Here is a 12,051-nt window from a genome sequence, read left to right on the forward strand (position 1 = left end):
CTTTGAAAGTTTACTGCTTGAAAGTTGGTACATAGGGGACTTATTGTATGCTGCTAATTGCTGGGTCAAAGAAGAAATTTTAAAAACACCTTGAAAAAATGAAAATAGAAATACAATGTACCAAAACTTAGGAGAGGTTAAAAAAATAGCAATTCTAAGAGGAAATTCAGTTATAAATGCCTACATTAAAAAACCAGAAACATCTCAAAAAAACCTAAACTTACACCTCAAGGAATTAGAAAAAGAACAAATGAAGCCCAAAGTTAGTAGAAGGAAGGAACTAACAAAGATCAGAGTGGGAATAAATTTGAGAGAGACTAAAAAAGACAATAGAAAAGATTAATGAATCTATGAGCTGATTCTTTGAAAAAATAAAACTGACAAAACTTTAGCTTAACTAACCAAGAAAAAAAGACAAGAAGACTCAAATACATTAAATCAGAAATGAGATTCATGTTAACATATAGCAGAAACCAACACAATATTGTAAAGCAATTATCCTCCAATTAAAAATCGGAAATGAAATAGATGTTACAATATTACAGAATACAAAAAATCTTAAGAGACTAGTATGAACATATGCCAAAATTGGAAAACCTAGAGGAAACAAATAAATTTCTACAAATGTATAAACTATCAAGACTGAACCATAAATAGGAATTCTGAACAAATCAATAATTAATAGAATAAGTAATCAAAAATCTCCCATCAAAAGTCCAGGACAACTGTATTAGTTCTACCAAACATTCAAAGAAGAGTATCAATCCTTCTCCAACTCTCCCCAAAACCTGAAGCAATGCATCAAATTTATTGTGAGGCCAGCACTACCCTGATACCAAAACGAGACAAATATGCAACAAGAAAAGAAAATCGCAGGCCAACATCCATGATGAACACATGCAAAAACTCCTCAACAAAATACTAACACACCAGATTCAATAATACATTAGAATAATCACACACCACAATCAAGTGGATTTACTCCAAGTATACAAGGATGGCTCAGTATCTGCAAATTAATCATGATACAGCACATTAACAAAATGAAAGATAAAAGTCACGTGCTCATCTCAGTAGATGCAGAAAAAGCATTTGGCAAAATTCAAAATACACTGACCATAATGCTCCACAATATGGATACCAAGGTAACATATCTCAACATAATGAAGGCCATATATGACAAGCCCACAGTTTACATCAAAATCAACAGTTGAAAGCTGAAAGCACTGCCTCTAAATCAGGAGCAAGACAAGGAAACCTACTCTTGCCACTTTTATTCAGAGTATTGTGAAGTCCTATTCAGAGCAGACAAAGAAGTAAAATATCACTTTTTACAGACTATATTTTATATACCTCCCTAAAGACTTCACCAAAAAGCTATTAGAATAATGAATTCAGTAAAGCTGCACAATACAAAACCAATATACAAAAAATTTGAGTTTCTATAAATTAACAACTATCAGAAAGAAATTAACAATCTCACTTACAACTGCATCAAAAAGAATAAGGTACTTAGAAATAAATTTCACCAAGATGAATAATCTCTACATTGAAAATTATAAGACAATGATGAAAGAAACTGAAGAAGACTCAAAAAATGGAGATATTCTGTGTTCATGAATTCTAAGAGTTAATACTGGTAAAATATCTATTACCACCCAAATGAATACAAAGATTCATTGCAATCCTTATCAAAATGTCAATGGGATTTTTCACAGAACTAGAACAGTGCTAAAATTTATTTGGAATCACGGAAGATCCTATCAAGCCAAAGCAATCTTAAGAACAACAAATCTGGAGGCATCACACTCCCAATATTACAAAGGAAAATTACTGAAACAGTATGGCACTGACATGAGAACAAACATGCAGATCAATGGGACAGAACAGAGAATCCAGAAATAAACCTATGCATCTATGGTGAATTAATTTACGACAAAAGTGCTAAGACTATACAACAAGGAAAGGACAGTCTCTTCAATAAATGGTTCTGCGAAAACGGGACAGCCACATTCAAAAGAATGAAATTGGACCACCATCTTATATCATATGCAAAAATCATTTTAAAATGGATTAAAGACCTGAATGTAAGACTTGAAACCGTAAGAATCTTGGAAGAAAACAGAAGCAGTAAGCTCTGTGACATTCATTTTGGCAATTTTTCAGATTCAACATTAAAAGCAAAGGCAACAAAAGCAAAAATAAACAAGTGAGACATCATACTCTTAAGTTTCTTCACAGCAAAGAAACATCAACAAAATGAAAAGGCAACCGAATCAGTGAGAGAATATATTTGCATATCATACATCTGATAAGGTGTTAATACCCAAAATACATAAACTCATGGAACTCAACAGCAAAAAAAAAAAAAACAACCACTCAATTAGAAAATGAGCAGAGGACCTGAATAGACATTTTCCAAAGAAGACACACAGGTGGTCAAGAGGTACATGCAAAGATGCTTCACATCACTAATCATCAGGAAAATGCAAATCAAAACCTCAAGATGATCACCTCATGCCCGTCAAACTGGCTATTATCAAAAAGACAAAATAATGAGTCTTGGAGAGGATATGGAGAAAAGGGAACCCTTGTGCACTGTCGGTGGGAATTGTAAGCTGATGTAGCCACCATGGAAAACAGTATGGGGGTTCCTCAAAAAATTAAAAATAAAACTACCAGATGATTCAGCAATGCTAATTCTGAGTATTTTTATCTAAAGAAAGCGAAAATACTAACTTAAAAAGAGATATGCACCACCTTGTTCAGTGCAGCATTATTTACAATAGCCAAGACAGGGAAGCAACCTAAGTGCCCACTGAGGCATGAATGGACAGAGAAAATGTGTTATATATAAACAATGGACCCTCAGGGCATTATGCTAAGCCAAGCAGGTCAGAATAAAAAAGACAAAATACTGTATGAACTCACTTATATGTGGAACCTCAAAAAAAAAAAAAGCTTACATATACAGAAAATAGACTGGTTGATGGTTGTGAGAAACAAGGGGTTAAGGGTGGGCAAAATGCAAGCAGGGGATCAAAAGGCACAAACTTCCAGTTACCAAGTCAGCCAGTCACGGGGATGTACTACACATTATGATGACTACAGTTAATAAAGGACTTCCCTGGTGGCTCAGGCAGTAAAGCGTCTGTCTACAATGCGGGAGACCCGGGTTCAATCCCTGGGTTGGGAAGATCCCCTGGAGAAGGACGGCAATCCACTACAGTACTATTGCCTGGAAAATCCCATGGACAGAGGAGCCTGGTAGGTTACAGTCCATGGGGTTGCAAAGAGTCTGATACGACTGAGTGACTTCACTTTCACAGGTAATAATACTGTTCTGCATATCTGAAAGCTGTTAAGAGCAAATCTTAAAAGTTCTTATCACAAAATAAATTTTTTGATAACTACGTATGGTAACAAATTTAACCAGACTTACTATGATCATTTTTAAGTTAAAAGATTAAAAACAATCTTTAGTTGAAAAAAAAAAAACCTGAGTAGCTGATTCAATATACCATCTTAAAATTTAAAATCCTATCACTAATGCAGAATGGTCTATTTAAAATCATACTGGTTTCATTATTTCATTTCATTATTAATCTCCAGAACACAGCTACTTAGAGAAGAATAATCTGGAACGATCACTGCTTTCTCTCATTCTCTTCTCTTCTTGCTTTTGCATACTTTTTTGTTCCTTGCTAGCATTATACATTTCTTCAAAGCACTGTATGGTCAACAAAATGACAGTAATAGTTATCTTCTATCTCTGCCAAGAACTCAAGAAAAGCAAACAACCCAGAAGGGATTTAACTTAATTATGCCAAATTTCTCCCTTGAGAAACTACTTAGGATAGAACATGAAAGTGAAAGTGAAGTCACTCAGTCGTGTCTGACTCTTTGCGACCCAGTGGACTGTAGCCCACCATGCTCCTCTGTCCATGGGATTTTCCAGGCAAGAGTACTGGAGTGGGTTGCCATTTCCTTCTCCAGAGGATCTTCCCAATCCAGGGATCGAACCCAGGTCGCCTGCATTGTAAGCAAGACGCTTTACCGTCTGAGCCACCAGGGAAGCCCGTATCTTCACGTTTTTTAAGTGTGGGGGTTTTTAACAATTTAGAAATAATCCTGCCTGAAAACAACAGACTGTCCACTTTTCATGACCCCTTCAATTCCTTAAGGAAAAGAACCACTAAAAACAGGATGTCAAAGTGACTTTACATCACAAAACTATTTAAAATAGAATAAGCAATCGTAAGTTTACATCACCGTTCTACTTTCGAATGTACTGAAAAGCCTACTGAAGATTAACAATACTAGCTCCAATCAAACTGGAGGAAAAGAATGGAGCAGGAAATGCACCCAGAACTCCCAACTAGTAAGCTACGATTCAATACTTCTACCTTTCAACATGCTATAAAAGTGCAATTTATCAACTCTGGTCACATACTATTTACAACATTTGTGTGGATTAAGTTTAGATACTTAAGTTGAAATCTCAAAAGGGTTCTTCAGGTGGTAATGGCCAAGTAGCTCCTAAGGGACCAGCCCACTTGAGAACAACTACTATAATCTCTGGACAAGGTATTCCAAAAAGAAATCTCCTCCCTGCAAAAAAATAAAAAACAATTCCCTGGCAGTCCAGCGGTTAGAGATTCCTCACTCTCATTGTGCGGGCCCGGGTTTGATCCCTAGTTGGGGACCTAAGATCCCATAAGCTGTGTGATGTGGCTCCAAAAAAGACCCAAAAAGGAAAAAAAGAGCTAAATGAACAAAACAGATGTGTCACATGGTACCTACCACAGAGAAGAGAAAGTCTGAAGTTTGAGTGTAGTCAAGACATATGCCCACTTAAAAACAAAATAAACTAAAACACTCTTTTGAGGACTATAATGGAATCCTGAGTAATGTAATTCACAATGTTCAAAATTCAATAGTAACTAGGTATCTGAAGAAATAGGAAAACAAGAGCCATACTCAAGAAACAAAGTCTCAGTGCAGACCATTCCCAATATGAGTCAGCTCTTAAAATTAGAAGATTTTAAAGCACTTTTTCAAAGCAGCTCAGAAATTATTCACAAGGGTATAATGGAAAATATGCTTGTAATGAATGGAAAAAATAAGAGTATCTCAGCAAAGAAACAGAAACCATTTCATTCAGAAAGAATGAAAAGCCTGAAACTGAAAATACAATTTATAAAATAAAGAACTCACCAACTGGGAGCAGAAGGACGTGCGCTCACCTCCTCCTGCGAGAACACCAAATCTCAACTAGCTGTTGAGCAAGCATTGACAGAAGGACACTGGAAACTACCAAAAAAGATACCCCATGTCCAAAGACAAAGAAGCCGCAGCAAGACAGGAGGAGGGGCACAATCATGATAAAATCAAATCCCATACCTGCCGGGTGGGTGACCCAAAAACTGGAGAACAGTAATATCAGACAAGTTCTCCCACTGTTGTGAAGGTCTGGAACCCCACGTCAGGCTTCCCAGCCTGGGGACCCGACAAAGGGACTGGGAATCCCCAGGGAATCTGACCTTGAAGGCCAGCGGGATTTGATTACAAGACTTCCACAGGACTGGGGGAAACAGAGACTCCAGTCTTGGAGGGCACAACAAAACCACGCGCACACGAAGACCCAGAGGAAAAGAGTAGTAACTCCACGGGAGACTGAACCAAAACCACCTGCTGGTGTGAGGGTCTCCTGTGGAGGTGTGGGTCAGCAGGGACCAAGCACAGGGATGGGACACTGGGAGCAGCAGGCTGGGAAGGTCCCCCCTGGTGTAAACCCTCTTGGAGGTCGCCATCAACCCTACCATAGAGCCCATAGACCTGAGGGCTGGGTTGCCTCAGGCCAAACAACTACCAGGGAGGGAATGCAACCCTACTCCTCAGCAGATAACTGAAGTAAAGCTTTACTGAGCAAGGCCCTGCCCACCAGAGCAAGACCCAGTTTTCCCCACCAGTCCCCACCCATCAAGAAGCTTACACAAGCGTCTTAGCCTCCTTCATCATAGGCCAGACAGAAAAAACAAGTAGAACCACAATCCCACAGCAAGTAAAACAAAACCATATTACAGAAAGTTAACCATCATGAAAAAGCAAAAAGGTACCTACCAGATGAAGGGACAAGATAAAACCCCAGAAAAACAACTATATGAAGTAGAGATGGGCAACTTTTCAGAAAAAGAATTCAGAATAATGATAGTGAAGATGACCCAAGATCTAGGGAAAACAAAGGAGAAGATACAAGAAATGTTTACCAAAGACCTACAAGAACTAAAGAACAGAGATGAATAGTACCCTAGAAGGAATCCACAGCAGAATAACTGAGGCAGAAGCACGGATAAATGACCTGGAGGACAGAATGGTGGAAATCACTGCCACAGAACAGAATATAGAAAAAAAGAATGAAAAGAAATGAAGACAGCCCAAGACACCTCTGGGACAACACTAAATGCATCAACATTTGCATTACAGCGATCCCAGAAGGAGAAGAGAGAGAGAAAGGACCTGAGGAAATATATGAAGAGATAATAGCTGAAAACTTCCCCAACGTGGGAAAGGAAAAAGTCAACCAAGTCCAGGAAGCACAGAAAGTCCCAGGAAGGATAAACACAAGACACATGGAGACACATAGTAATTAATCAAGCTGACAAAAATTAAAGACAAAGATAAAATACTGAAAGCAACAAGGGAAAAATGACAAATAACATACAAGGGAATTCCCATCAGTCTATCAGCTGATTTCTGAACAGAAACTCTACAAGCCAGAAGGGAATGGCACAATATATGTAAACTGATGGAAGGGGAGAATCTAAAACCAAGATACTCTACCCAGCAACATTCTTCAGATTTGATGGAGCAATCAAAAGCTTTCTAGACAAACAAAAGTTCAGAGAATTCAGCACCACCCAACCAGCTTTACAACAAATGCCAGAGGTACTTCTGTAGGCAGGAAACACAAGAAAAGGAAAAGACCTACAAAAAAACAAACCCAAAACAAATCATACATATCAATAATTACCTTAAATGTAAATGGATTTAATGCACCAAGCAGAAGACACAGACTGGCTGAGAGGATGAAAACAGGTGCATTTATGCACTTCCGCTCACTGCTCTGCTCGACCCCCCAAATTGTATGTAATTATTTTATATTGTTAGGTTAATCATGTTCCCATTATGGCTTGCAATTGTAATTATCTTTTATTTTTTGTCTGGCTATTGATTGTGAACACTGATAAAACATCTTTACTATTAAAAAAAAAAAAAGAATTCACCAATTTGGCTTTAACAAATTGAAGGTAAAAAATAAGTATTATTAACAACAGATCAATAGGACAAAAAAAGTCCAAAAGCAGGCACACACATATGCGCGTACACACGCACGCACACACCTCCCCCCCATCCCCGCCAAGGCCCTAATGGGACAACACCAAAAAGATCTAACACATGTAACTGAACTACAAAGGAGAGAAAGAAGCAAGCTTTCTCCACGGGTAGCAAAAAAAAAAAAAAAAAAAGAACCTAAAGCTTCCAGGTTAGCAGCAGTCATTAGAAACTAACAGAGACCAGCAGCCTTCCCAAGAGAGTTGAAAATTTAAACTAGAAATATAATCTCTATCACATTTACTGACTGCCCCTTTCAGAATGCAACACCAAGTTATTAGTCAATGCTTTTGTGTGTTAAAGCCTCTGGTTCCCTCGGGTTGGCAATGTGCCCAAGTGCTGTTGAAGGAGTTCTTAAATACAAACATTAACAACTTAAAAGAAAAACACTTATGCCATTGAGGAAATCTTTGCAGATGCATTGTGAAGAATCAATTATACACAACAACACGAGAAAGGTGTCAAAAGTTACACAAAAATGACAATGTTCTGTCCTGTTCTGCAGCACAAAACACAAATTTCAAATCTTCAACTGATGATGAAGGTTTTAAAATAATTTTTTTTAAGTCCTGATGTTTTTTAAAGCCAAAAGACAGTATCAATTCAAGTTATATTAAGGTGTAGAAAGAAGAGAGGGGTTACCTTGACAGCTTTCTGGGAATTGGGCAATCCTTCCTCGATGTCTTCTAGAAGAATCCCTCCTAAGCCTCGCTGGTCATGTTGATCTAAGAGCCTAAGCAGAGCCTTCTTATCTTTCAAGTTGTACTTGGGCTTAAAGGCATACTTCCCATCTACTACTTCAATTTTGGGATTATTGACTAGTGCCTGGAACAGTGACACAATTTCAATATATTAACAAAAGGAAATACCATACATGCATTATTTAATTCTACTAATACTAAAAAAAAAAAAAAACAATACCTAATACAGAGGCAAATTAAAAGTAGCTTGTGGATATCAACAGATCTGAACAACAGGCTATCTATCAACAGCATCTAAAACAACAGACAGAGATCAGCATGATGCTCACTTTTTATGGGAAAAAAAAAAAAACAAACTTTATTATTTACATAGAATCTCTGGATAAGAAACCAGTTTATTAGAACTGCTTTGAAGAAAATGTACCCATATTGTTTCAGAAGACAAAAGAGGTGAGAATCAAAAACACACCTATTAACATCAATAGCCACTGCCTACCCACCCTCAAAGTATCACATATCGGGATTATAACGTGAGAAACATTCCCCTGGGATGAACATATCAAAACTCAGTCTGTCCACACGGTATCAAATGGCACTACCAGCTGTAGAAGGACTTCAAAAGGACCAGAGTAGTACAGATACGAATTACCTATAATGTCAGTTGAGACTGAAACTGAGAAGGAATACAGAAATTTCTGAATATAATTATGTTCCCAGTCAGTTCTGTTGTATAGCTAATACCAGAAGGAAAGCTCTTCAAGAAAGAGCAACCATTTTATTTTCTTCTACAGTTGCCAGCCTGACCGTGAAAGGATAAAAAAAAACAGAAGAAGTGAGAACAGAACAGTAATTAAAGTAACCTTTACCTAATGTCAGTAATCCATGAAATTTCAAAATTAGGAAAAGCATCAAAAATGTGGATTACCACCATTCGTATATCACTAATATAATGAGCCACAATGATACTGCCTAACTAGTTCATTTTACATTATGAAAATCAAGACTGTCTTGCTTGGTAAAGTAAACTGAATTCTATTTTAGGAAGCTTACATTTAAAATCAGCACTGGTCTTAGAAAGTTGCTTTACTGAATTGTCATTTCATACTTAACCAGAAAAGAGACAAATATCTCAATTTTTAAAGTGCTACTCATTTCCAAATTAACACAGTCACTGATTGTTTTCAGATTCATTTTCTTCCAATGTTGTGTGTATATATACAAAATATTCATGGTTATTTTTCCAAGTGACTTGCCAGAGGCAGGAACATCACTATCAACTCATAATAGCAGTAGCAGTACAACAAATACATTTCTTAACAAATATCTCGCTTTCCCTATAATACTTCATGCTTTAAATGTCCCAAAACATAGAAACAATACAATCTGTCAATACATACAAATTTAGCAATTCAAAATAAGCATCAATTATTCTGTAAAAACTGAAAAATTAGTAGTGACTGACTTCTTTACAACTTTAATGCTACTGTCTGACATTTAAAAATAGATACACAGAATATATGAAAACAAATCAATCTCAAAATGTGTATGTTTAAAAAAAACAAACCCTATACCAATTCTTTTAAGAAAAAACTTATCAGATTTCAGCATATGAAAACCCTTCTGACAGTAAAAACATTTTTTACAATAATTTAAGACTATTCTTACCTCACTCATTAGCCATTGCTTCTGCTTGAGTCCAATATCTAAATGTTGCGTTTCATCCAAAATTTCTTCTAAAGTAAGAGGATGTGTATCTCCTCGCTGATGCCGTGTCTATTGAAGGAAGAAATTGCTATTTGAAGACAGTTTTAAAATGCTAGATGTATTAAATAATAGGCTAAATGAATCTTTTCAGGAATGCAGAATGTGTAATTATTTGAGGCAGTACAATTATAGTGATGAAGAGAATGGACTATAAAATCAGAACTGAGTTCAAACTTGAAGCTACATAAAATCAAACAATAAAATGAGAAAAAAACATTTGCAATTCTTATCACAGAAAGTTAACCTTCCTAACATTTGAACAGTTCCAAAAAGCTAACAAGAAAAGGACCCAAAAACAGGAACATATAAATCACAAAAAAAGAAATGCCAATGACCATCAACAGAGGAAAAGATACTCAACTTCCACTAAGATATTTCTCATCTATTACACTGGCAAAAATCCTTATCTGACAACTCAACTGGTAAGGCTATAAGCAAACAGGCCCTCTAACACACCACTGGTAAACAATGCAAATTGATACGATTCCTTGGAAGGGAATTTGGCAACAGAAATGCACAGAAGCCCTTGATTCAGCAAATCCATTTCTGAGCATTTACCCTAGAAGAACTACAACATAGAAAAGCAGAAAGGTTACCTGCAGCATCCTTTTAAAAGGAAAATACTAGAAACAACTCAAGTGGTCATCAATGGACCTGAGTTTGAACAAACCACAGGAGATAGTGAAGGAGAGGGAAGCCTGGCGTGCTGTAGTCCATGGGGTTGCAAAGAGTTGGATAGGACTAAGTGTCTGAACAACAAGGGCCCATCAACAGAGGACTTATTAAATTACAGCATATCAATGCTACTATACAGATGTTAAAAAAGAAAATGCAGGTGTTCGCAATGTGCTGATTTGCAAAGATGTCCAATACGAACTATTAAGAAAAATACGTTGACACCAAATGCTGGTGAGGAAGTGGAGGAACAGGACTCTCATTCTTTGCTGGTGGAAGTGCAAATGGTATGTGCGGAGTACATCATGAACTGTATAAAAAGGTCTTAATGACACAGAAAACCACAATGGTGTGGTTACTCACCTAGAGCCAGACATTCTGGAATGTGAAGTCAAGTGGGCCTTAGAAAGTATTTCGACAATAAAAGCTAGTGGAGGTGATGTAATTTCAGCTGAGCTATTTCAAATCCTAAAAGATGATGCTGTGAAAGTGCCGCACTCAATATGCCAGCAAGTTTGGAAAACTCAGCAGTGGCCACAGGACTGGAAAACGTCAGTTTTCATTCTAATCCCAAAGAAAGGCAATGCCAAAGAATGTTCAAACTGCAGCACAATTGTGCGCATTCACATGCTAGCAAGGTAATGCTCAAAATCTTTCATCCTAGGCTTCAACAGTACATGTACCAAGAACTCCCAGATGCACAAGCTGGATTTAGAAAACGCAGAGAAACCAGAGCTCAAACTGCCAACATCTGTTGGATCATGGAAAAAGCAAGGGAATTCAAAAAAACATCTACTTCTGCTTCATTGACTGCGCTAAAGCCTTTGACTGTGTGAATCACAACAAACTGGAAATTTCTCAAAGAGATGGGAATACCAGACCACCTTACCTGAGAAACCTGTAAGCAGGTCAAGAAGCAACAGTTAGAACAGGACATGGAACAACAGACTGGTTCATAATTGGGAAAGGAGGACTTCCAGTTCAAGATGGCAGAGTAGAAAGACGTGCACTCATCTGCTGGGAGAACACCAAAATCACAGCTGTTGAACAGCCATCAACAGGAGGATTCTGGAAACTACCAAAAAAAGATACCCCATGTCCAAAGGCAAAGAAGCCACAGTGAGGCAGTAGGAGGGGCACAATCAGGATGAAATCAAATCCCACACCCACCAGATGCGTGACCCACAAACTGGAGAACAATAATAGCAAAGAAGTTCTCCCGCTGTTGTGAAGGTTTGAAACCCGACATCAGGCTTCCCAGCCTGTGGACCCAACAAAGGGACTGGGAATCCTCAGGGAATCTGACCTTGAAAGTCAGCAGGATTTGATTCTAAGACTTCCACAGGACTAGGGGAAACAGAGACTCCAGTCTTGAAAGACGCAAACAAAACTCTGCATACAACAAGATTCAGAGGAAAGGAGCAGTGACTCCACAAGAAACTGAAGCAAACCGACCTGCTAGTGTTGGAGAGTCTCCTGTGGAGGCCTGAGTCAGCAGCAGCTCACCACAGGGACA

The 12,051-nt window shown here is 37.7% G+C and overlaps 1 protein-coding gene across 1 annotated transcript in view; it reads right to left on the bottom strand.

Moving 5' to 3' along the window:
• GTF2E2 (general transcription factor IIE subunit 2) overlaps nucleotides 1–12,051 on the bottom strand; it is an 80,376-nt gene that overhangs the window by 24,944 nt on the left and 43,381 nt on the right. Inside the window, exons 4-5 of the mRNA XM_027529922.1 lie at nucleotides 9,762–9,869; nucleotides 8,038–8,220 (exon numbers count right to left, since the gene is read on the bottom strand). Of these exons, the coding sequence (XP_027385723.1) occupies nucleotides 8,038–8,220; nucleotides 9,762–9,869 (291 nt within the window). The remainder of the gene's footprint in view (nucleotides 1–8,037; nucleotides 8,221–9,761; nucleotides 9,870–12,051) is intronic.

The sequence above is a fragment of the Bos indicus x Bos taurus genome, chromosome 27 (assembly GCF_003369695.1).
Source record: "Bos indicus x Bos taurus breed Angus x Brahman F1 hybrid chromosome 27, Bos_hybrid_MaternalHap_v2.0, whole genome shotgun sequence".
In the NCBI taxonomy this organism is placed as follows: Eukaryota; Metazoa; Chordata; class Mammalia; order Artiodactyla; family Bovidae; genus Bos; species Bos indicus x Bos taurus.